The sequence below is a fragment of the Sceloporus undulatus genome, chromosome 3 (genome assembly GCF_019175285.1).
Source record: "Sceloporus undulatus isolate JIND9_A2432 ecotype Alabama chromosome 3, SceUnd_v1.1, whole genome shotgun sequence".
NCBI lineage: Eukaryota > Metazoa > Chordata > Lepidosauria > Squamata > Phrynosomatidae > Sceloporus > Sceloporus undulatus.
The window spans coordinates 95,802,644-95,828,136 of record NC_056524.1 but is presented as its reverse complement, the minus strand read 5'-3'; the positions used below and the strand labels follow the sequence as shown (position 1 = coordinate 95,828,136).

The window sequence follows — 25,493 nt, the reverse complement described above, 5'->3', positions numbered from 1 at the left end:
AAACAACCCAAACATGGCAGTTTTGCTCATCTGCCTGAGGCACCCAACACTCCCAAATCCCCCCCCCCTTTTTTTAAAAAGCCAAAATCAGATAGAAAATGTGAAACACGGCAGTTGGAAGCAACATTGCATTACATCTGGAGCACCAAGGACAAATGGTGGCTGCTGGGACAGGTAGAGGCTGAAAACTGGCCCCCATCACCTGTGCAATTGATCTTTCAGCTAAAGTTGGGGATAAAGAGGGATCTAAGGGCTGGGGTGATTCCAAAGTAGTTATCTGGTAGGCATAAGATTTTGACATGGAATATATGCTAGATGCCTTTGTGGTAATGGAGAAGCCTCTATAGCATTGGTTCTCAAACACTGTACACTCTTGTGACCCCCACCCACACGACCCACTATATGAATAAAACTATTTTGTTTGTTTAGTGTGCATATTTTCAAGCACACATTCCTATATATTCATATTTTGACATTTTACAAGGAAACAGCTCTCTCCTCCTCCTTCTTCTCCCTCAGCTCCAAGTACCCTCCTTGCCTTTCTCTTCCTCTTCTGGAGAAAAAAAGTTTGGGAAGTGGAGAAGGAGGGATCTGGGCCTCCAAGTCTTGTGCCACCTCTTGAGCAACTCACATGCCACCCCCTAGGGCTAGGGGTCCTGCCCCACAGTGTGAGAACCACCACTCTAGACCACTCCTCCCTGTCATGCTAAGGGTAAGCCCAAGGAAGAATGCCCCAGAGCAGAGCTGCATGTGAGTGCAGTACTGGCATACAGAGAGTCTCTACAGATACTGGCATAATTGCTGAGGGCTTTGTGGAAGTTCTGTTCAAGCACAGAAAATTATGGGGCCCCAAGTGGCTGAGGTGTGGCACATGATTCTGAGGTGCACCATCACAATCATGGCCAGTCTTGCTTCCTGAGGCTTGCTTGGTAAGCAGAGCCCTGTATCAAAGCAAGACGCCCAAGGAGTCCCACACTGCTTCTGCCACATGCCGTTCAACCTTTTCTAGGAAGGCAAAAAAGTAACCCAACTCAGAAGTAGCATTTGACTGTAAGCTGGGTTTGGAAGCACTTCCTCATTTGAAACTGGTGCTGCTTGTGCCTAAAGCAGTGTGGAAGTGCCACTTCAGAACAGGCAGATGATAGAATGGGGCTAGCTATATCATATGGACTCCCAGCTGACTATCCCTATGCTGACTTTAACATCCTGAGCCAGAAGTTTTTTAAATTCACGTTGACAGCACAGGGACACCTTGGCAGAGATGCTAGAAATATTAAGTTACTGAATGCATCTTAACAAAACAGGGGAGGCCTGTCCTTCCTCCTCCATGAAATGACACTCTTATAACATCCCCAGGTACCTTTAAGAGGAGCCAGCCTGTCATCCACTTGACTGCTTTGGCTGCCCAACAGACATGCTGGTAGAGATCAGTATTCACTACTCCAGGATCTACAACATTACTTGTCACATGGCTCCTTTCTTCTGTCAGGAGATGCTGTAATCGATAGGTGAACATCACAAGGGCAAGTTTGCTTTGGGCGTAGGCTCCATGGGGTGAATACAAGCAACTAAATAGGGGTAGGAGATGAAAACAGAGAGAGAAATATAAATACATTTTCAGAAGATAGCACAGCATGTTACCTGGTATATGCTTGGCTGCAAATTTTAATAATTCACATAGAGGACAAAGAAGGGAAAACATGCTTATCATCTCAAGACATATTATTTTCAGTAGCCAAAATAGATGTTACTGAGAAATTTATGGAAACCCCTTTAAATAAACTTGCCTGCTAGCATAAATTGTAATGCAAGCTCTACCTTGGTATGGTTCTCACTTGAAGAGTTAGAATAAGAATCTTAGGCCCAGTACAGACGGCGGGAAGTGGCGATTCTAGGGTTCGGGAGCACATAGCAACCGCACACTCCTGAGCCCTAGTACCTGCCGGCAGTGCCATTTTGGTGTGCATGCATTTACACAGCGTGCGTACCAATGATGGGTCTTGTGCAACATGTCCAAACAGCGTGTCCAGACACCGCAATGCTCCAGGGCTGTAATGGAGCCTTGGCAGCATCGTCGGAACGAGCTGCATTTCACAGCTCCTTTTTGCAGCCAATCGTTGCCACGGCTGTGAGGTTACCGCGGCAATGATCCGGAGGAGAAAGGGACAACTTCTGGCCTCCCCTTTCTTCTAATCTGTACTCATATATATTATTCAAATTTCTGTGATTTTGAGAAGTCTCATTTTGACTTTACAGAGTTTAAATATAAACAATCTTAGGAGTTTATCACACAAAGGAGATCAGGAGTTTATCCCGTGAATATCCCTGAAAACAATCACATAATTACGCTAACCGACGTTGCACAAAACCTGCCATTAAAGTGGTCACAAAGAAGCATTAACTTGCATCTTTTTACTTTCAGGATTTCAGCAACAATGCATTTCTGATATCACTTTATTTGCGCAATTACATATCATAATCATTCATGCAATTATTCGCCATTTACCCTTTATTTCCTGGATGCTTTAAATGCACTTTAATATCTTTTTAATGCCAAAATTAGCCCCAGTGTGATAGACTAGTCTCTGTATGGATTTCACAAGAAGGAACAGTGGCTCCTAGCTCATTTGCATTTTTTAAAAAATAAGTATAATATGGAGCATAAGATAAATATGAAAAATATGGTATGTACAACTTTTCCATATACTGAAGAATAACTGGATAAAGCTGAAAAGTTCATACAGCTTTTGATAGCTGTATATTAGCAAGGAGATACAAGTGACAGACGAAACCCACTCCCACCATATTAGCATTTTCATTACAAATCTGTGTAGCATTCACATGAGTCAGAAATCATATGATATCATTTTTACATAATCTTTCAAGTCGGCTTTCTTTGGTAATTTGAAAATCCCAGTATCAAAGAAATGGCAATTATTCCCAATTGGGGATTCAGTACTACTTCCAAGGATCCTGACAACAACCACTCCTTTACAATCACATCAGACCATCCTTTAGAATGCACCAGAAGTAATGCTGAGAGCAATTTAATGTGCGTTTTATTATGTATGGATAATACATGCCAAGCAAGTAGTCACTAATTATCATAATGCTTATTTTTCCACATGTATTTAATATATGGGTTTTAATACCTAGTGCATATGGGTACTAATCATTTTTGTGATTGGATATCAAGCAACCAAGGGAGGATGCTGAATGCATGCTGATTACAAGGACAATGGAGTTGTTTAATCATCAGCAGTTCTTTAGCACCAATACTGGAAAATTTGAAAAGCGAGAGGAAAATCTTACACCTATGACAAACATTTGCAAGTGAGCATAGTTGATGAAGAGGAGCAGAGAACCTGATCAACACTCTTTCTGGATTTAAGGGCTTTATTTGAGTTTTTTTCTTTGTTATTCAAATGTTGCTGACATTTCAATGTAACCCACAAGGTGTCTTTGTGAAATTAATCTCTGTTTGTCTCATATAAAGACTGCTAGTGATTCCCTTGACTTCTCTCTGCCTGCAGCAGGATCCTACTTCGCCCAAGACAAGAGACAGATCTGAGTTACACTCTGCTTTCATCTTTTCAAAAATGGGGATCAGACCTTATTTCTTCATCCCAGTATAGATTACTAGGTGTAATCTATGGTTTGCGTCACTTATCAATGTCTAATTCATTCAACTCTGCATGTCTCTGGTTTGAGACTGACTCTAAACTCCAAACCTCATCGCTACAATGTCTGGCCTAGTTATTTTCAAAGATTTTATTTTTCTGTTTCTTCATTCATCCTTTTCTCTTCAGAATGAGTTTTGAAGAACTCAAGAGCTTGCACAATTTTGTGCAATCTTGGTTGGTAGTAACAAAGATATTATTATTATTATTATTATTATTATTATTATTATTATTATTATTATATTGGCCAGTTATGGATTTTGGATTTTCCATGCTCATGTACTGACATAGTACACTCTTTCTCACTGAAATGTGTGGTTCATCTTTTCATCTCTGTATTTAGTGCATACCATTGAATCAGAGGCTGTATCCACACCATAGTAGTGTTTCTCACGCTTTTGGTTACATGAGCTGGTGCCAACCTCAAAATATGGGGGTGGAGATAGAAGGAAGTTTTTTTCTTTATTAAATTCAGCATTATTACAACAAGCTGCCCAAGTTTCTTTTGCAATCTGTCAACTATGTCAAACTGACACTACTGTTAATCCTCCTTTTTGAACAAAGAGATCAATGTTTTCCTCATCTGCATCAGATTGACATCTGGGGAGTTCAATTCACATATATGTCATCTCAGACACCTACATCTGGCTTGAAGTATCTCCAGAAAAATGACAGGAAGTCTGTTCCTTTGCTTTCATTTCAAGTTTCTTCTGTCATTATTTTTACTTCTTTCCCAATCCCTTTTTTTTCCTTTTAGCTTTGGCCATAGAGTGGTAGTGGGATTCAGATGAAATTATTTCAGTGTATTGTATGCATGGTCCTCAAAACCTCAAGACTAGTGCTAACATGTTTAAAATAAAACTCTGAAAAATATGAAGCAGCATGCCACCTAAGTTCAGATATTAAGGGAAGATCTAGTCAGATGTGGGAGTAACAGTTGTGGATCCAGATGAAAGTATTTTGTGTAAAGTGAAAGCCCACACTTTAGACTATCATTTTACATCTAACTCTTCATTTTCAGCTACGAGTATATACAATGTTATTGTTGTTTCTTTTTTTTGTATTTTCTGTACAACCATTTTGCAAGGTACAGTTGACTAAGGCTGCTGCCACACTGCAGAATTAGTGCAATATGACACTGCTTCAACTGTTATAGCGCCATCCTATGAAATCCTGGTATTTATAGTTTGTTGTTGGACCACAGCTCTCTGACACAGAAGACTAAATATTTCACAAACTACAAATCCCAGAATCCCATAGCATTGCACCATGGCAGTTCAAGCAGTGTCAAACAGCATTAATTTTGTAGTGTAGATGCAACCTAAGGGGAGAAACAGACCACCCCTTTGAAATGGCATCCTGCCGCCCCATTCCTCGTTGGATTGGGGCCATGGCAACTACACGCAGTGCCCTGATCCGGCCTTTCCCTGGCACAAAAAGAAGCCACAGAAAGCCGTTTCTTTTCATGCTGGGGAAAAAAGCACCTTTGCAGCCGAAGCAGCACTTTTAAATTACAGGATCAGGGTACTTCTGCATTCAGAGCATCTACATAACTAAACTATGGTCCACCCCTGTAAAAAAACAAAACCCCTCCCCCAAGATTAGGATTTATGACTGTCAAGATACAATTCTGTATGAGATCTTATCAGGGAACTGCTTACAAATCTGTTTTTAATACCAGAGTTAAAAGAGGATCCAAACAATTATCGTCCAGTTAGTCTGACATCAATACCAGGAAAGATTCTAGAGCAGATCATTAAACAGAGAGTCTGTGAACATCTAGAAGGCAATTCCATAATCACAAAAAGTCAACATGGGTTTCAGAGAAACAAGTCATGCCAGACAAATATAATCCCTTCTTTGATAAAATTACCAGCTTGGTAGATGAAGGGAATGCTGTGGATATAGGATATCTTGATTTAAGTAACGCCTTTGACAGTGTGTCCCCATGACATTCCTGCAAACAAGCTAGTGAAATGTGGGCTAGACAAGGCAACTTGTACATGGATTTGTAATTGGTTGCCTGGCCGAAGCCAAAGGGTGCTCAACAATGGCTCCTTTTCATCCTGGAGAGAAGTGACCAGTGGGGTCCCACAGGGCTCTGTCCTGGGCCCAGTGCTATTCAACATCTTTATCAATGACTTGGATGAAAGAACTGGGGGCACAGTTATCAAATTTGCACAAAACACCAAGTTAGGAGGAGTAGCTAATACCCCAGAGGACAGGATCAAGATTCAAAGTGACCTGAACAGACTAGAAAACTGGGCCAAAGCTAACAAAATGAAATTCAACACGGATAAATGCAAGGTACTGCATTTAGGGTGGAAAAATAAAATGCACAGATATAGGATGGGAGAAACCTGGCTGAATGAAACTACGTGTGAAAGGAATCTAGGAGTCCAATTAGACCACAAGTTGAACAGAGTCAACAGTACAATGCGGCAGCTAACAAGGCCAATGCGATTTTAGGCTGCATCAATAGAAGTATAGTGTCTAGATCAAGGGAAGTAATAGTGCCACTCTATTCTGCTTTGGTCAGGCCCCACCTGGAATATTGTGTCCAGTTCTGAGCACCACAATTCAAAAAGGATGTGGAGAAACCGGAGTGTGTTCAAAAGAGGGCAACTAAAATGGTGAAGGGTCTGGAAACCATGCCCTATGAGGAATGACTTAGGGAGCTGGGAATGTTTAGCCTGGAGAAGAGAAGGTTAAGAGGTGATATAATAGCCCTGTTTAAGTATTTGAAGGGATGTCATATTGAGGAGGGAGCAAGTTTGTTTTCTGCTGCTCCAGAGACTAGAATGTGGAACAATGATGCTAACTGCAGGAAAAGAGATTCCACCTCAACATTAGGAGGAACTTCCTGACAGTAAGAGCTGTTTGACAGTGGAACACATTCCCTTGAAGTGTAATGGAGTCTTCTTCTTTGGAGGTCTTCAAACAGAGGCTGGATGGCCATCTGTCGGGGATGCTTTGATTGTGATTTCTTGCATGGCAGGAGGTTGGACTGCTCTCTTCCAACTCTATGATTCTGTGAGTATTCAAGTATCACTGTCTTCCTTAAGCACACTTGTCCAAAATCACTGTGTAACCACAAACAGTCCTGTCATGCATACAATTGGAGAGCAGGTCTTCCAGAACAGATGGCAGTGGCTGATGTCACACATCTGTCTTCTAGAAATTAAACACTAGATCCTGTTCTAAAAGCACACTAGCAGGACTTTATAAATGGTGGAAGTAGCAACTGCCTGTCCCTTGCTCTTCTGGATCAGGCTGACTTGGGTCCCCACTATCAAAGAACCATTAACATGGTTAGGTTTCAGGGTGGACTATACTTTAAAGGGCATAAACAAAACAAAAACAAAAACAAACAAGCTTCATTTATATACCACTTCATACCGCCTAAGCAGTGTCTAAGCGGTTTACAACTGTAAACTAATTTGCACGCAATAATCTGGGTACTCATTTTAGTGACCTCGGAAGGATGCAAGCCTGAGTCAAGCTTGAGCCCTTTTGCTGGTCTTGAACTCGTAACCTTGTGGTTTTGAGTGCGTGGCTGCAGTACAGGCATTTAACCACTGCGCCACCAGGGCTGCCTTATTCTCAAAGATAATGAGTCTCTTCATTTCACTGGTTATAGAATCTTATGCCATGCTCCAGATATTGCACACTCTAGCTCCATTTAGAACAGGATGTGATGTACCATAACTATGTGGGAAGAAAGTACAATATGACTCCACTAAGACTCTGCTTCACTTACTGTTCCTTTTGTGCTCTTTTCTTGATTGTCCCAAATCTCTTATCAATGCTGACAAATGTGCACACCTGAAGAGGTGACTGACACACTTTGATTGACACAAGGTCAAAATAATAGATCAAGTGGATTTGTAAGTTCTTGAAGGCCTCTTTCTTATCCTGCTTACTTGTTTGAAATCATTCTTCTGAGCCCACTAATTGAATGGGCCTCAAGACAGATAGCTATAAGTAATCTCACAGTTGCCAGAAGTCAGGCTTTTCTGGCTAATACAAACTGCCTACACATTTTAAACATCAATAATCCCCACCAACACCACCATTGCTTCCTTCTCCACTGCCTTCCTTCCAGTTTCCAACATGCTGATCTGTTTAAGGGGCACAGGCTGACTGCTGTAGCACAAGCACTGTGTTCTTCATACTGTAATGTGGCTTTTAACCAAAGGCCATACACAAAACGCTGACATATATTAGATTATATTTCTTTTCTCCTAACGACCTTGCTTATGTGGAAGTAATCAATATGCAGGTGTCTTTCCACATGTAGACAGCACCAGTATCAGGATGGAAGAACTGTTGGCTCAGAGGTAGATGAAAGCTGTAACCTCCCGCCAGACTTCCCAATGGATTTCATTCATGGCTTCTTTATTCTTTTTTGCATGTTTTCCTCAGTGTCAGGAAACTTTTTTTTTTTTTTTGGTCACCAAATAAATCCAGATTAATATTCTTTCTATATTTATTGCTTGGGGGATTTGTTATCTGACCTCAGTCCAATGGAGATGCTCCCTATAGGGGGAAGATGTGCATTCAAGAAATTCAGTCAGTCACTCTCCTGTTCCATTTCTTCATCCTAGGGCCAATTTTCCTATGTGTTTGGATTCTGCTGTTTCCTACTTTTGCATTCCAATTGCCTGTGCTTAACAGGAAGATTTGTTTTCATATGTGAATAATTTTTTCCTGGACTCCAGTGCAGAATTGTTCAGTTTCTTCCTCTTTTGCCTCTATAGTTGGAGCATAAACCTGGTTGTATTGATAGGTTTTTCCCTGAAGTCTTATTGATGATATTAATTCAGACTTTACATTATATCCTTTGTCTGCTTTTGCTACATCCCTCCTCACTATTAACATGACCCCATTTCTTCTTAGATTTTCATTTCCTGAGTAAAACACTGTGGAATTACCTGACTCAAAATATCTCATTCCCATCCATGTTAGCTCATTCACTACAAATATTTCAATGTTTAGTCTTTGTACTTCTTATTTTACTATGTCTAGCTTCACCTGATTCACGTTTCTTACATTCCATGTCCCCATAATATGTGTTGCACTTCTATAGACTTTCACTTCTGAGCACATCAACAGCTGAACATCCTTTCCGCTTGACCAGGTGCACCATTAACCATAATACTAGTGGTACATATCCTCTGCTATGCACCAATAGCTCGCTGAGTGCCATCCAATCTGGGTTTTTCATCTTCTGTACCATCTCGTTTCATTTTGGACTGTGTCATCATAGGATTTTCATGGTAGAAAATATGTCAAAGGGTTTTTAAGTGCCTTCTTCTGCTATTGCCCTTGCCATTGTCTCCGAGAGGTCTCTGAGAAAACCAGTGTCATATCTCCCCAAACATACACATCACTGCAGCTGCTCTGTAGCTGTGTGGCACATTTATTATGGCTGCTCAGCAAAAGGCTGACAGACATGGGAGATCCTACCAACAGCACTGCTGCTGCCAGAATAGCCTCTTGTCTCACAGGAGCATACAATCACACCACCAAGGAAGGTAGTGGATAATGCCATTGGCGGGTATTTGTGTATGTTTGTGTGTGTATCTGTGTGAAGTGTACCAATATTTCTGTAATCACTAGTGAGCAGCCAGTGCTGTAATGTTCATTAAGTCTGTCTAGACATTGTCTTCCAACCAACATTGTAAAACTAGTAAAAAAGACTCCTTCTTTTGCACTTGTACTTCAGCTAGTTTTTTTGGATGTTTTTTTAATCTGTATTTTCATTATACTGTTTTTATCTTGTATTTTATCTGTTTACTTTTGTATATTTTATCGTTATGTAACCCGCCTTGATCTCCAAGGAAAGGCGGGATATAAATAAATGATTTATTATTTATTAGTAAAAAAGACAGCCATATTATCCCGCTTGATCACATGGAATTGATTGCTCCTAAACTTCTTAGACTACTTCTTCCATTCAGTCACAAAGTGTGACTGTTATTTACTAAGTGGCAATTGCTTTCACAGATGACAAGACATTCCATGTGTTTTGTAACATCCATCACTTTATTTTGCCATGGCTATAAAATGACAGCCATCTATCTTCTCTTCTGTCTTTGGGTACAGAAAGTACATCTGAAAGAACTAACTAGACCTGGGTCACTTTATCTTATCCTTTTTATAGTGGCATTGCATGCACACAGATCAACACCCATACAACCAGCCACCATCACTCTTCTCCATATCAACACACTGTATCATCTCCTCTATCTTTTTCAATTGTATTATTATTGATGTACCAAACCTCCTTTCATCCTGATATAGTGACCCTTTTCCCTCCACCCTCCAGTTCTGTCCAGTTCTACTGAATTCACTGTTTTCTACATAAGCCACTGTCCAGAATCAAAAGTTATGGTTCAGCTGGTGTTTCTTCTTTAGTGAGCTGAAATGGGAAGAGGCAATTTGCTGCAGACCCTTTGCAGACCCTTTGCAGCACCTGCTCTGGAAGGTTGGAAAAGCCTAGAAATCTACAGCTTTAACATGCCAACATATTTCTGTTTCCCATCAAAATCTATAATTCAGGGGTGGGAGAAAAACAGCAATGAAATGCAGTTGTACTGCAAATCTCAGCGGCCTTAACCAGCACAGCTAACTGAAGAATGTTGATATTTGTAATTCAATAACATCTGGAAGATCCCAAATTTGTTAAGCCAAATAATCACCCAAGATAGCTGCATGAGCAACATACAATGGAATGTCAGAGTGCCTTGAAGAATGAAGCCCCATGTCCATCTACTACTCTACATTGCAGTAAGGAGGGCCTACAGCTAGTAAATGAGAGTCCTATCCCTGAGTTCTGACAGACTGGAAAGAGAAAAGCAGAATTCTTGGAGACTGTATTAACCAGGCTACATTGCAGTTGCATAAACAATGAATAGAGGAAATTCTGTGACACTGACAGCTCCCTCTCCCTCTGTGTGTTTATCTATAAAACATCTCTCCATCAAGAAAATACTGACTGAGCCCCAGGCTTCAATTGTTTTGGAACAATGTGGTATGTATTTCTTTCAAAATATTTCAAAAGAAAAAAAATACCGAGATACAGAATACAACCCTTTGGGAAGGAGGCACGACATCTTTGATTGTTTTATGTAATGATCTAAAGCAAAGCTGTCTGAGAAGAAGGGTCAATACCACATGATACGTAACAGTCTATAAATGGACCTTAAATGTTATTTGTTTGAAGGATATGAAGGTCACCACAGTGGTACTATAGTGTTTAAATGGGCAAAGGAGAGATTCAATTCAGTAGAATGAACATAACTATAATACACAATACAGTATGTGAATTCTGAAAGATCTATGGCTTCTCAAATAGTTCCAAAGAAACCAGGAAATCTTCTGAAGCTTTAAAAAGTACTGGAGGGACTCAAACAGTGTAAGCATGCCTGCTTTACTTAAGAATCTTTTTGATGCAAAACCTCCTAGGGCCTTTTAATCTATCATGCTGCTATAGAGACAGCACTATATAATAAATACTCAGGAAAAAAGGTAAGTTCAGGATGAAATTACTACTTAGGGTTTGAATCCATTCTGCATGTGATTTGGGATCATTATAGCTATTTGTGCAAATGTATTTTCACCTATGAGAGCGGTAGTCTATGAACATTAGGACGTAGAACAGGAAAATAAGCAGGAGATAGATCAATATATAGTCCAATAATGACTACCCTTACAATGGCTTATTATTTTACTGAAGTTGTTAAGGGTCAGTATTAATCAGGACAGATGTAATGCTTTCTTTTACAAGCAGTATGTAAGCAGTGAGCTGTTGATTCCACTTTAATGCCCATGAAACCGTTTATTAACAAAGGATAGGTCGTTATATTTAATCCCTTAGGCTGGGATCTTTTAGGCCCATATACTCTCCCACTTTAAGGAATGTTCAATGAAGATCTTAAGGAAATACCTTTTTTTGTTATTCTCATGTAGAGAGACATATTATTTCAAATGTACAGAGGCTGCAAATGCAAATTGAAGTGTGCTTCTTTATGTAATTGATGATCCATTCTAATAAGAATCCATTCAGGAAAAAAGACACAACTATAATGAACCTATACCATTATAACTACATTATTCCTCCTCTCATAATGAGAAAAAAGCTGCGATACCATTAACACATTTGCCAAGTCAAACTTCTCTCTCTCTTTTTCTCTCTCTTTTTAAAGTATGTTCACACTAAACCTATGACACTAATTCCACTTTGATTGCTATGGCTGCATCCCGTGTAATCATGAGGTTTTTAGTTTGGTGAGGCATTGGAGGAGGTGTCTGGTAGGAAACTCTAAATATTTATCCCTAAACTGCAAATCTTAAGATTCCACAGGATAGTGCCACTACAATTAAAATGAAATCATAGCACTATAACTGTGTAGTGTGAATGGACCCAAAGATGCTATTTCAGTTTTTTGTAGGTAGGAACAAATGGCTATGCAGGTGTCACAGGTGAACAGGACAGAATATTCACAGCAAGATACTAAGGCTTGTTCTCAGATTCCAAGATTACTCAAAAGCTTTGCTTCTTAGAGAAATTTAGCATGTTTCATTTTTATAGTGATATTTTTATAGTGGTATTTCTCAAAGTAGCTTTAAAGATAGGGCTGAAATATATTATGCAACCCATTCTGATAAAAATTGAAAATACAGTATATGTTAGTGATCAAGAAGTGAACTTTGACATGCATGGCATGAAGCTCGGGAGCAGCATGTGCTTGCAACCAAGAATGAACATTCACAATGCAAAATTGTACTACAAAGCCCAAGTCTGATCACTGGGCTGCCTGAGAGACTCCCCTCTTGCTTATAGACTTATTCAGTTCTTGAGGCTATGGGGAGAGACACTTCTGATAGTACCACATGCTTCTGAGGCTTGCAGTTTTTCAGAGAAGGATATTTAGTGTGGTGCCACCTATTATGTGGATTGCCTGTCCCTTAGAAATTTGGCATGTTTCAATTAGTTTTAGTTTTAGAAGTATGTTAAAAAGATTTATTTATGCAAATCTTTTCTGTTCAATCCAACCTATCCTCTGTTTGAAGGACCACATAAATACTTTATGTAACATGCATTTTTAACATCTTAGTGCTGTCCACTGCTAACAGTATATAAATAGTTTTTTGTGTTTTTTTTCGGGCATGAAGATGCCAGCCACAAATGCTGGTGAAATGTCAGGAATAAACGCTTCTAGAACATGGCCACATAGCCCAAAAAAAACCCACAAAAAACTGTGGATGCCAGCCATGAAAGCCTTCGACTTCACAGTATATAAATATTTGTAAACAGATGGATGAATTAATGTTCAGCATTTGTATGCCCTATTTAAAATACATGTAAGCTGCTTTTTTCATTGTGATCCCCTTAAAAACAACCAAAGAAGATACTATGATGCTCAGAAAGGTTTGGGGTATTCTGAATCATAATAATATAATAATAAAATAATTTTGTGATTTTACTAATGTAAGACAAATCAGATAAGAGTCACAGAACATAAGCTAGATTGTTTATGGAATTTTAAAATGACATGGTTGTCTGACTTAAGGAGTTGAAAGCAGCTAGGAAATTGGAATTGTTAACCTCTTTCTTCATCCCAGTTTGCTAGCCTCTCTTGTCTGCAAAGGGAAAGAGACATCAGACCTACTTTTTGCCCCCCCCCCAAAAAAAAACCAAACACTGCAGTGCCAGTAGGTGAGGGGCTTGTGCAGCTCCTTTCATGACTGTCCTGATCTACTTGCTGTTCCTCTATTTCCTCAGAGTTCCTAGTCTAGTGTACATCGAGAAAAGACCATCAAGTTCCTTGACTGGCTAGAGCTGAAATCCATAAACCTGGGATAATATTTTCACTGTTCTTTATTACAAACTTTTTTATTAGCATCTCTACAGTTAATCCTTCTAGTCACTAGTATGCCCTGGCCCTATTGGACATTAATTACTTAAGTTCAACAGATTTCAGTGGGAACTTAAAGTGCTTAAGGCAGTATGGATTCAACCACCAGAAATTATGTTAGAACCCGAAACCCCTAGGAATCTTATCTCTCTTCAGTTCCTCTTAAAAAAAAAATCCAGGCCATTATGAATTGGGTGGGATGATGTTTTTATTCTTTGTTGTAAATTTTAAAGGGAAGGATTTACAGCTCAGTGCAGACATGCCCAAACGCTTAGACAGAAAGTAAGAATACCTATATGAGCTATCCAGCAATTTGGTCCTAAGAAGCAAACTTAAGACAAAAACTATGTACATGCACCACTTTTAAAAATCTGAATTCTGTACTAAAACACTCTAGTTTCTATGTTAAAAGTACTTTGGTACCTTTATAAATTGGAAAAAAATGCAAATATTTACTCATATTCAATAATTTGGCTTTTGCTAGTTATTAGAATGACAAAAGAACAGCACAGTATATTGCTGTCTGCCCTTAATGACTTGATATCCTTTCTCTGCCTGCTTCTGAGAAGGCATTATCTTCACATGCCTCCAAGTCTCTTTTCCCAACCCTAAGGTCTAAAAAACATTATTTTTGAAAATGAAAAGCTGGCTTTGTTGATATGCTAAATTCAGCTACTGGTACCAATTTCTATACTTGCCTGGTGTGATTGTGGAACACACAGAGCCTGAGAAATGAGAAGAAACGGTTAAACAAAGGCTGTATAGAAAAATGGCTCAGTGGGTAGGTACAGGAAAGACAGAACAAAGGCCAAACAAATTAACTCCATGAGAAAGGTTGAGCAGCAGGCAGGTGGATAAAGGGAGAGGTGGAAATATTTAAATAGAACAAGTGTGATATCCATCACATGCCAGAATGACTGCCAACTGGCACAAATGTTGAAGAGAACCCTGCCAACTGGAGAAAACAGCTGATGAGAGAATCTGTCAGCCAGTGGAGAGGTGCTAGACTACATGTAGGCTGAAAATCCAAACATGAAGGAGTTTGTGGCTTTGACAGAATAACAAGATTCTATTGGTCTCCGACTCTTTAGCCTTCCTAAAAGTAATTACAGCAGCAACCTTGGGAATTAGGATTAACCTGGCTCCCAGGCTGATGTGGGGGCCTTCATCAACTGTAATCACTGGAGGCTAAAATCCATTAATATGTGAAATCCACTTTGTAAAAGAAAGTCAAACCCACTATCTCCATAAGTCACCGTGATGAACAATTCCCCTTGCTTTGTTTTAAATACCACTCTGAAAACTAAGTTGCTTTTCAAATAAGTCAGGAAATCATTGATTTGTGTGTTTTTCTATGTACAATTTTAATGCACTTCTCCTAAGATCAAAAGGAGTGCAAAGAGAAGTCTTTTGGCCAAACTGCATCTGCAGCCTCCCTTCTGCCATATATGTCTCCTTTACTTATCAATAATTTACTTGATGGTGGTGGTTGCTGTGAGGTGATTCCCCAGAGGATTCTGGGCCTTTCTCTTTTTCTCTCCTATCATCTGGAAACATTGCAATGCCAGTGTCTCAGGCACCGAAGTGGCCTAAATTCAGCATTAGTCCACACCAGAGTAGATCTACAGAATCAATGGAACTCACATAAATGATGGATTACAGTCGGCCCTTCTTATACACGGATTTTTTATACACGGATTCAAGCATACACGGTTTGAAAATGTTCCAAAAAAGTATAAATTTACCTTGATGTTCCATTTTTTATTAGGGACACCATTTTGCTATGTCATTATACTTAATGGGACTTCAGCATACACGGATTTTGTTATACACGGGGGATCTTGGAACCAAAACCCAGCGTATAACAAGGATCCACTGTACCAACTTCCCACTGATTCATTGAGACTGCTGTATTTGAAACAACCACCAGATTTAGGAAGAAATCTAGGAAATATTCGGGGAACATGCAATTAGTATTTTCCCCCCCTCTGCCACCCAAAATGAATGGCGAGGCACAAATTACATGCTCTTCTACAGAAATGATTATTCAAAGCAGAGCAGATAATTACTGTCCATAGCATGCTTTGGAACAGCAGTTTTGCTCAAGAATAAAAGCTGAGAAAAGACATCTGCCTTTAGTATGTTTCAAGTAGTTGTCATCTCCTCTTTCTCAAGATTAATTTCTAAAGTTCTCACTTGATTAAAAGAATAGCATTAGGTTATTCTATATATGTTTTAAAAATTAACCAATTAAATTTGAATGAATTTGCAAATAAAGTAACTAAATAAATTAAAAACCTACACTTCATTTTTTATTTAATGTTATGTGTTGAAATGGCAACATTTTTGTAAATGTTATCTCCCCCTCATTCTCCAACACATAGCATGTTAGTTGCTGTATGTACTCTTAAGTGTTGCTTATAATTTTTTTAAAAAAAATAAAAGTTGCAGTAAAACCAGACTAAAAAGTACAAATACTGTTCCTTCTGCTACCTATTAAGAAACCTTGGGGAGGCAGCATATTCAGTCTCCTGGGAATAAAATCAAGCTAAGTGAGACATTAATATGGCCCATTCAAAGGGCAGAGATGGAACACTTGTGAGGAGATTTTTTCACTCTCCTTGTCAGAAAGAACATTCACCTTCAGCCACCCGTTGCCCTGGAGAAGTAAGTTAAATGACCACTATTACTGGCCAAAACAGCAAGAACCAAAAATTGCTGTTCAAACAAGGAACCATCAAGGAAAGGCCCTTCTGACTTGAACTGCAATTAAATGCCTGCAAAAGACTCCCCATCTTATCCTAACCTCAACAAGATGAGTTATTTCCTCTAACTTAGCTCTCTATCACCCTTCCCTTGGGTGTCTTTCCCTTTTAGTTTCTAAGTCTGTTGGCAGAGCTGGTCTCTTTTTATTGATATGAGCCACACTGGGAGACAACTGCTTCATGAAATGTGGGGTAAATATATAATGAAGGAATGAATTGATAGATAAATAAATAAAAGAAAAAAGTAGCTATCCAATTAAAGCAGAGCAATGATTAGGTTTATCAAAATATTTTCACTTGCTTACTGTATACTGCAGCCCTAGCATTTCATTAACTGAAATTTTAATTCATTTTTTATCAGTTCTATTTCTGTCTTTATCATTCTGAAGTAAATATGGACCATGAACATATTCAAAAAAGAGAAAGGAAAGGGCTTATGGTTAAAAAAAAGTCAGAAGAGGTGGTGTTTAAATTTAAAATTATATTGTTTTTTGTGTGTTTTTCAGGTTATATGGCCATATTCTAGAAGAGTTTATTCATGACGTTTTGCCAGTATCTGTGATCACAGATGCTGGCAAAACGTCAGGAATAAACTCTTCTAGAACATGGCCACATAACCCAAAAAACCTACAAAAAACAATGGATGCCAGCCATGAAAGCCTCCGATTTCACATTAGAATTATATTGTTTGGTATTGCACATAAAGAAGAAATAGTAAAACAAACCCAATCTTTAAAATGCTTAATATTATATTTTGTGCAAGGATGGAGGGTGGACAGAGGATTGGTTAGTGACAGGAGCAAAGCCTATTTGGTACAGGGCTCAAATTCAAATAGCTAGCGCTAGCTCATAAAGGGATGAAGCTTTTCAGAAGCTTCCCAATCTGCAATTCTCAATGTGCAATTTGGAATTAAAGTGAAACGCAAACATTATCTAAATAAGCATTAGACAAAGGCAGTGGAACCCAGTGTGGTACAGGTGGGATGTCTGTTCATACTGTGGGACTTCTCACTCACCACCACCACCACTCTCTCCATGCTGTTCCAAAGTTTACTCTGGAGGTTTCCCCAAGTTTCTAAAGCACATTTTGAGGCGGGGGGCAGGAGGTTGAAAGGGAAAGCCCCATTCTCCTAGCAGCAAGGGGCTGCAGTATTTACTTACACATATCCCTGTTCCTAAAAGACAGGAAAGTGAGAATAAATTGAGAAATATATACATGTTTATATATATATGAGTACCTGCTTTGCAGATCATTGAGATGTAGTTCACCTACATAATGTGTGGCTGATGAGAGAGTGATAATTCGAGCATTGTGGCTGTGGGTTCCTGATTGCTTCAGTGTTTCCAAGAGAAGGTTGGTCAACAAGAAGTGTCCACTGTAGTTAACAGCAAAGTGCTCTTCAAACCCATCCTCTGTTTTTCTTTCAGGCACCAACATCACAGCAGCTGAAGAACAGAGAAAAGAAAGAAGCAAAGAATATAGGTGAAGCTGCTGGCATACAGATGCTTGTTTGTGGTAAATGGGCCATTTCCAACTTCATGAGCATGGCCTAAAATTATTTTCTTACCTCAGTGCAGATTTAGTGCTGGTGGGCAATAAATTAATAAAAATAATTTTCTATTCTCATATTGAAAATGAGTCAGATACCAGTGTTGCATACACCAGAGAAGAGAGACTGAGAGTGAATGTCCATTAAGCAAGGTCTTGGCCATAAAAGAGGAGAGAGTGGCAGAGCTTTCTTTGGCAGATACCAAAACCAATGGATGCTGGAAGTCCCATTAAATATAGTGGCATAGCAAAATTGTGTCCCTCATACAAAATGGAAAAATCAAGGTTTGCTTTTTGGAGTTTATATATTTTAAAAATATTTTCGAGCCTTGGATGGTTGAATCGGTGGGATAAAGAACCCATAGATATGAAGGGCCAACTGTAAATGAAGAGGGGGTATCACCTGCCAAGTTTATTTTTAGGATTGAAACACTAAAGTCCTTTGAAAAGAAAGTGATATGGTATCCTTTCAAACTGCACAATTGTAGGACTATGATTCTACTTTAACTGCCATGGCTGCATCCTACACATCTGTGGGATTTGTAGTTTGGTAAGAAACTAGATCTCTCTGGCTGATACTCTTAATTACCTCTCCCTATATTACAAATCCCAGGATTAAATAGGTTGTTGCTGAGGCAATTCAAGTAGAATCATAGTTCTATAACTGTGTAGTGTGAAAGAAACCCCTGGTCTTCCATAGTAGGATGCAGATAAAGTACCAGAGCAATGCACTTCTTAAAGGAGATGGAAGAACAGAACTAGAGACAAGTTAAGAAACAGAACAGCATGACATGGCACAGTGAGATAGACATAGGCCACCATTTTGAAACTTCAGTTTTCAAAGCTAAGATTAAATTTCAGCATCTGGTCCACCAGCTTTCTCTTTGTTGTTGTTAGCTGCCCTCGAGTCAGTTCCGACTGATGACAACCCTATGGATGAGACATCTCCAAGAATCCCTGTCTTCCACTGCTTTGCCCAGATCTTGCAAGCCCTTGCTCATAACCTCCCCTGACTGAGTCTATCCATCTGGTTTGTGGTCTTCTTTTCTTTCTTCTACCCTCTACCTTTCCTTGCATTATTATTTTTTCTAGTGATCTATGCCTTCTCATTATGTGGCCAAAGTAAGAGACTTTCAACTTGATCATCTTTGCTTCCAAGGAGAGCCCTGGTCTGACCTGTTCAAGAACCCATTTGTTTGTCTTCCGGCTGTCCATAGTATCCTAAGTACTCTTCTTCAGCACATTTCAAATGAGTTGGTTTTCCTTCTGACTGATTCCTTCATTGTCCAGCTCTTGCATCCATACATGATTATTGGGAATACAATGGCCTGAACTATTCTGACTTTAGTGCTCAATTGTATGTCTTTGTTCTTCAGCATCTTTTCCAGTTTTTTTATAGCTGCCCTTCCCATTCCTAGGCGCTTTACAGAGCGCCCAAAAAGGGCGCTCTGTCGGCACCCGTGTTTGATGCGCCAGAGAACCGCAGTGGACAAACCGTGAGGTTCCCTGGCGCAGCAAAAAGAACCCGCAAAAAGCGGGTTCTTTTTGCGGCGTGGTTATGATGCCACAAGGCGCCAATGGTGCACTAGCGGTGTGATTTCCACGCCGTGACATGCGTCCACTAAGCATCCGCTACGTCAAAATGGTGGCGCCCATGTAGAATGGGTGCCGCCATTTTGTACGTGCTCGGCACGTACTAGGGTTAGGGATGTCCGGAAAGGGAATTCTTTTAACTATTTCAATTTCCTCGTTGTCTAGACTAAATTTGTGTATTTCTTCTGCGGTCATTATTTTTGTTTTCTTTATGTTCAGCATCAGACCTGCCTTTACACTTTCATCTTTGAACTTCCTTATTTACTGTTTCAATTCCTGAATGTCTTCTGCTAATAATATAGTGTTGTCCAAATAACTTAGGTGGTTAATGCTGCTTCCTTCTATCTTAACTCCTCTTTTTTCTTATTCTAATTCTGCTTTTATAATGACATTTTCAGCGTATAAGTTAGACAAGTAGGGTGATAGGATGCAGCCTTGCCTGACCCCTTTGCCTATTGGGAACCACTCTGTTTCCCTGAATTCTATTCTGACAGTGGTCTCTTGTCTTTGGTATATCAGATATAGTGGCAGCCCCATGTCTTTCATTGCATTCCATGAGCTGTACAATCAAATGCTTTGCTGTAATCTATGAAACACATGCTGATTTTTAAAACTTCTTTGGTGTGTTCCATTAGTCATTGGGAGGCGTTACAAACCGTGAGACTCCCTTGCGGAGCAAAAAAGAAGCTCCAAAATGGAGCTTCTTCTTGCGGCGCCGTTCTGACGTCGCGAGGCGCCCATGGCGCACCCGCGACATCATAACCGCCGCGCCCCGTCTGGACGCTATGCATCCAAGACGTAAACATGGCGGCAGCCGTGTGGAATGGCCGCTGCCATTTGTCACGGACTGAGTCTGTGATAGGGAAAGGGGCGTCTAGAAGAGACGCCCCCTTTTTAAAATCGGACGTCTTGAGGACGTCCGAAATGGCAGTCTATAACCCGCCTGTATGTTTGCAATGTAGTCCCTAGTGCCCCTTCTTTTTCTGAATCCTGCTTGCACCTCTGAGATTTCTCTCTCTATGTATGGTTGGAGCCTATGCTGTAGAGTTTTGAGCATAATTTTGCTTGTGTGTGAGATTAATGTTATTGTCCTATAGTTGTTGCAGTTTTTGGTATATCCTTGCTTGTGAGTTGGTATGTACAGTGCGCCCATACCATATGCAAGCACACTATACGCGGCTTTCAGCTTACGCTGAAGCTGAGCTGTAATAGAATGAATGGCATATACACGCAACGCCATGCCCGAACCCCATTATATTCAATGGGGCTCGAGCATATGCGTTATTTGACTTACGCGGGATGGGCGGGCGGAATGGATCCCCCATATAAGGCAAGGGTCCACTGTATATTGAGTGTTTCCAGTCTGTTGGCCACCGCTTTGTTTTCCATATTATTGGTATAATTAAGTTAGCACTGAAGTTGCATCTGTCTGTAATTCAGTTGGGATACCATCTGTTCTTGGTGATTTATTTCTTTCCATTTCCTTTATTGCAGACTACACTACACTTCTTAGAATTAGGAGAATTCTTTCTCTTATAAATAATATGCCAAGTATTATTTTAATTATGGCATGTACACTTCAGCTCTGCATATTCATATTATTTGTTTCCAGCTGTTCAACATCAGCTAAGAAGTTTTCTGTTGTCAAGGAGGAGGAGGAGGAGGAGGAGGAGGAGATGATGATGGTCTCATTCTCTGTACATAATAAGCCAGCCACAGTGTCTGAACCAGATATGGTCATGGCATGTCTAACAATTCTATCAGAGTATCTCCCATCTCCCAAATAATCAACCATAGCAAATATTTACATGTAAGTTCCTTTGCACAGAATAAGAGACATTCAGTCAGAATAAGATGAAAGGGAGACATGCCATATCTGAGAGCAATATTCTGTTTTATTGTGCCAGTGGAAGTGAAATGCTCAGGCTTCAGATTGCCCCCTTTAAGTAGTGGTGTAGCCAGGGGATGGAAATTTCATGGGGGGGGGTGTATTCTCATTTGGAAGGACAGTGTCTTTATTTGCTCCCCCCACTTGCACCCTTCCCCTTATGGTCAATCCATATTATCAAAATACATAAGGAAACACAGATGCACATTAAATTTAGTGAGTAGAAGTGTGGTTGTCTGTGGGATGCAGTGGCTTAGTGGTTAAGACGCCAATTCTGACAACTGGAATATTGGAAGGTTGGCAGTTCAAGGACCGAGTACTGTATGATGAGGTGAGCTCTGGTCACTATCCCAGCTTCTGTCAAATTAGCAGTTCAAAGCATACAAATGCAAGTACATAAAAGGGTACCACTTTGGTGGGAAGGTAACAGCTTTCGGTGCAGTCATGCTGGGCACATGACTACCAGAGTCATCTTCAGACAATGCTGGTTCTTTGGCTTAGTAACAGAGATGAGCACCACCTCCTACAGTTGATACAACTTGACATTCATGTCAGGGACTACCTTTACCTTTAGTGTGGTTGTCTGCTAACTCTAAGATAGAGATTGACAGGATATTTGAAAATATTAAAATAATGGTTAAAAAAAAACAAAAAAACACATGCTTCTGGAGTGTTGGGACCCTTACAAGCAAACTCCTGAACTGACTACTATCTCCCCCGTTTCGAATTTAGTCTACACAAAATTCAGACATGGGTTATTGGCACAGGAAACAGTATTTCCTGTGTAGAAAATATTGTTTCTTACACAAAACAAGGAGGTTTTCTGTACAAAAATACCACACGTGAATTTTGCACAAAATAAATCCTAAACTGTGAATTTCTGAATGATTCTTTCCTTCTGGAATATGGATCTCAACATATATTTGTCATGGAATGTGGGCTCTGGATAATAATTAGAGAAGGCTCATTATCTATACCATGTAAACTCTGTATGCTTCTTTCCTTTGTCCCTTTCTACATAATGATTTTGCTACATTATTTGCTTCCATTATTTATGTATCAAATAATAGCCAATCCTTTTTTTCTCCAAATAAAATTACTACATTGAAATGTATGTTTTGCCAATTCCAACCGGTTTCTGTTTCTCAAAAGATATACACACTATCATTTATAGTGCTATTTTAATTTTTTGTCATTGGAAGGAAATAAAGTGAATAACAAACCCACTTTCAGATATAAGGGAAGTCCTTAGAAGAACAACATGCTCTCCTTTTTAAATTATTAACTACACAACATTCACTAGACTCTAAAAGTTGCATGTTATTGATTTTCTACCGTACAGGCATGCCATCAGCTTTACTCAAGGGCTCTAACAGGGTGAACTTGAACAACTAAAACTGTTCTACTTTTATACTAACAATAATTGTGAAACTACTGTTGCCAAAAGCCAGTCTGAAATTCTGTTTTTCAATGTTCTGTTAAGTAAGCCCCTTACAAACAGTTTTTGCAAGAGATTTCACTGCCCTGGGATTCCTAACGTTTCCTAGTATATGAAACCTCATCACACAGAGTTCAGAGCATGGATTGGCAGCATACATAATATTAGTGTCATTAAAAAAAACAAGCTTCTGTTTTGATAAGACTGTCATTTATATGCAATTTACTAATTTAGCTTAGCAAGCTTGGTTTCAAAAGCCTTTGATTAAACAGACATCAATAGAGACAGTAAAGCAGAAGCAAGAGTAGTTATGAATAATTTGTATAGCATGTGTCAATGCATATTTTGTTTAGCAATTCTTGATCTGCTATTAGTGTACATGCAAGCAGATCTGCTTGATATCAAGATTCTGTGGCAATCCATATAATTAAACATTAAATTCTACCACTCTGCAAGATTATCAAGTCTGAATTATGTACTTGAATTAGTTCTGAATTAAATATGTCTTTATTCAGAATGAGCAGGCAGGGCAGGAGAGGGGAAGCCATACTGAATGCTGTAGAACTGAACTTCAATAAACTGGGACAAGTGCTCTCACATTAAAACCTCATTGAAAATGGACTAAAGAATGAGGTAGGTGAGGGGTGCTGTAATGTTTCAACCACTGTTTTTAAGAACTATTATCTTTTCTAGTTAATCATTTTATTATTTTATTGTATGATTTGCATTAACACTATAATAGTTTAATTCTGTTTTAATGCTCACTTTGTGTATGTTTTTAATTGCATTATTCTTTCAAATAGTGAGCCACTTTGAGTCCCATTTTTTGTGTGGAGGGGATGAAATATAAATAAATATTATAATAACATTAAGGAATGGCCCAGTAAGTACATGATACAAAGGAGTTTTAGTCCTTTTGGAGGGATGTACCCAGACATGAATACTGAAGTACTTGTACTATGCCCTGTGATATGCAGAAGAACCTTCTATCTTGTCTCCCACATCTCTTCGGGAAAAGAATATTAAATTTCCTCTCTATACCTGCTTTCATCTGAATACAGTCAGCCCTTCTTATATACGGATTTTTTTATACACAGATTCAAGCATCCATGGTTTGAAAATGCTAAAAAAAAAGTATAAATTTCAAATATTAAATCTTGATTTTCTATTTTTTTTTATAAGGGACATCATTTTGCTATGTCACTATATTTAATGGGACTTGAGCATCCACAGATTTCGTTATTCATGGGGGATCTTGGAACCAAACTCTAGTGGATAACAAGGGTCCACTGTAATTATAACTTCCTCCCCAGAACAGAAATGGGTGCTGTTTGTATTGTTTTAAAAATATGCATGTGCAAAAAGGAGTGATTAACCTTAGATCTAGTTTGGTTTTTACAAAAGTAAAAGCTAGAAACCTACTTTGCTATAGCTTTCTTGTCTATCTTGTTGCTTTATCGTTTCATAATGGCTGTTTAAACTGCAGTTTAAATTGCTTCAGCATTTGAAAAGTAGTTTAAAATAATTTAAATAAATAAAATAATGTCTTTAACATTAGTATTAATTGTAATATTATTGATCACCATACATGCTATTAAGCTAACACATATTTATGTGTTATGTTAACACATATTTAAAGGCTTCTTAATCTCTGCACGTACCACTTGTAAATGCATTATCATCAGTTTATGATTTGGAGTTAACATTTATCCTTGAGTAAAAATTTGGTAAAGCTACATATTGAACTATGGTGTAATGAACCTCATTTATCCTGGTGAGCTACAAAACATGGATACAATCCTCCCAAAATTAAGTCTAGTTGACATGCTTTCATACATGAGACCAAGAGTCATGCTTACTGTATATACTCATGTATAAGTCTAGAAATTTAGGTCAAAAAATTGATCCGAAAACATTGACTCGACTTATCCATGGGTCAATGTAAGTATTGTATCTTAACTCTTATTTAAAAGGAAAAAAAATTCCTGGTGGAAAGCAAGAATATAACATGTGAAGCACTGACCCCCTATACTCTCTCATCCATTCAGTCTTAAGAGTAAGCACAAAGAGTTATGTCTTCTGGAATTTTCTAAGTTCTTTGACATTGTTTCGCTTTGTTTCATCCTTTAGATCCTTTGCTATATGCCCCTAAGTTTTACCCTCGACTTATCCATGGGTCATAGCAAAATCCATAATTTTAGCCTCAAAAGTTGCTCTCGACTTATACATGAGGTCGACTTATAGTCGAGTATATACGGTAAATCTCTTCCAATTTAATCAACAGGATGTCAATGTAATTTTACCTTCATCGTGCCACATATTCCTAACCCTATCTAGCTAAGATCATAATGAATCTAGTATAAATCTGGTATAAATTTATTCAAACCATTACAGACTGACAGCAATCAATTCTGTTTTCTGGAAAGTAAGAGACTGTAAATTATGAATGAAGACTTTTTGTGAAAACACAGTGACATATAAAGTAAATTTTCAGTTTGATAACAGAAGTAGGCAACTAGATGCTGCAATGCATTTTGGGGCATCTGTGAAAAAAAATAAATTGAGAACTTTTAGAAGAGTTAAGCAAAGACTTCACGTTACTTGAAAACATTATTGTAAAATTAATGCATCATTGGTACTTTTTAAGAAGTAATTTC

The 25,493-nt window shown here is 38.9% G+C and overlaps 1 protein-coding gene across 2 annotated transcripts in view; it reads right to left on the bottom strand.

Moving 5' to 3' along the window:
- Nucleotides 1-25,493, bottom strand: part of ZBED1 (zinc finger BED-type containing 1) — a 181,919-nt gene that overhangs the window by 31,704 nt on the left and 124,722 nt on the right. For both annotated transcript variants that reach the window (XM_042459475.1, XM_042459474.1), the window contains 2 exons: nucleotides 17,607-17,814; nucleotides 1,361-1,568 (listed from right to left, as the gene is read on the bottom strand). In XM_042459475.1, coding sequence (XP_042315409.1) covers nucleotides 1,361-1,568; nucleotides 17,607-17,814 — 416 coding nt within the window. The remainder of the gene's footprint in view (nucleotides 1-1,360; nucleotides 1,569-17,606; nucleotides 17,815-25,493) is intronic.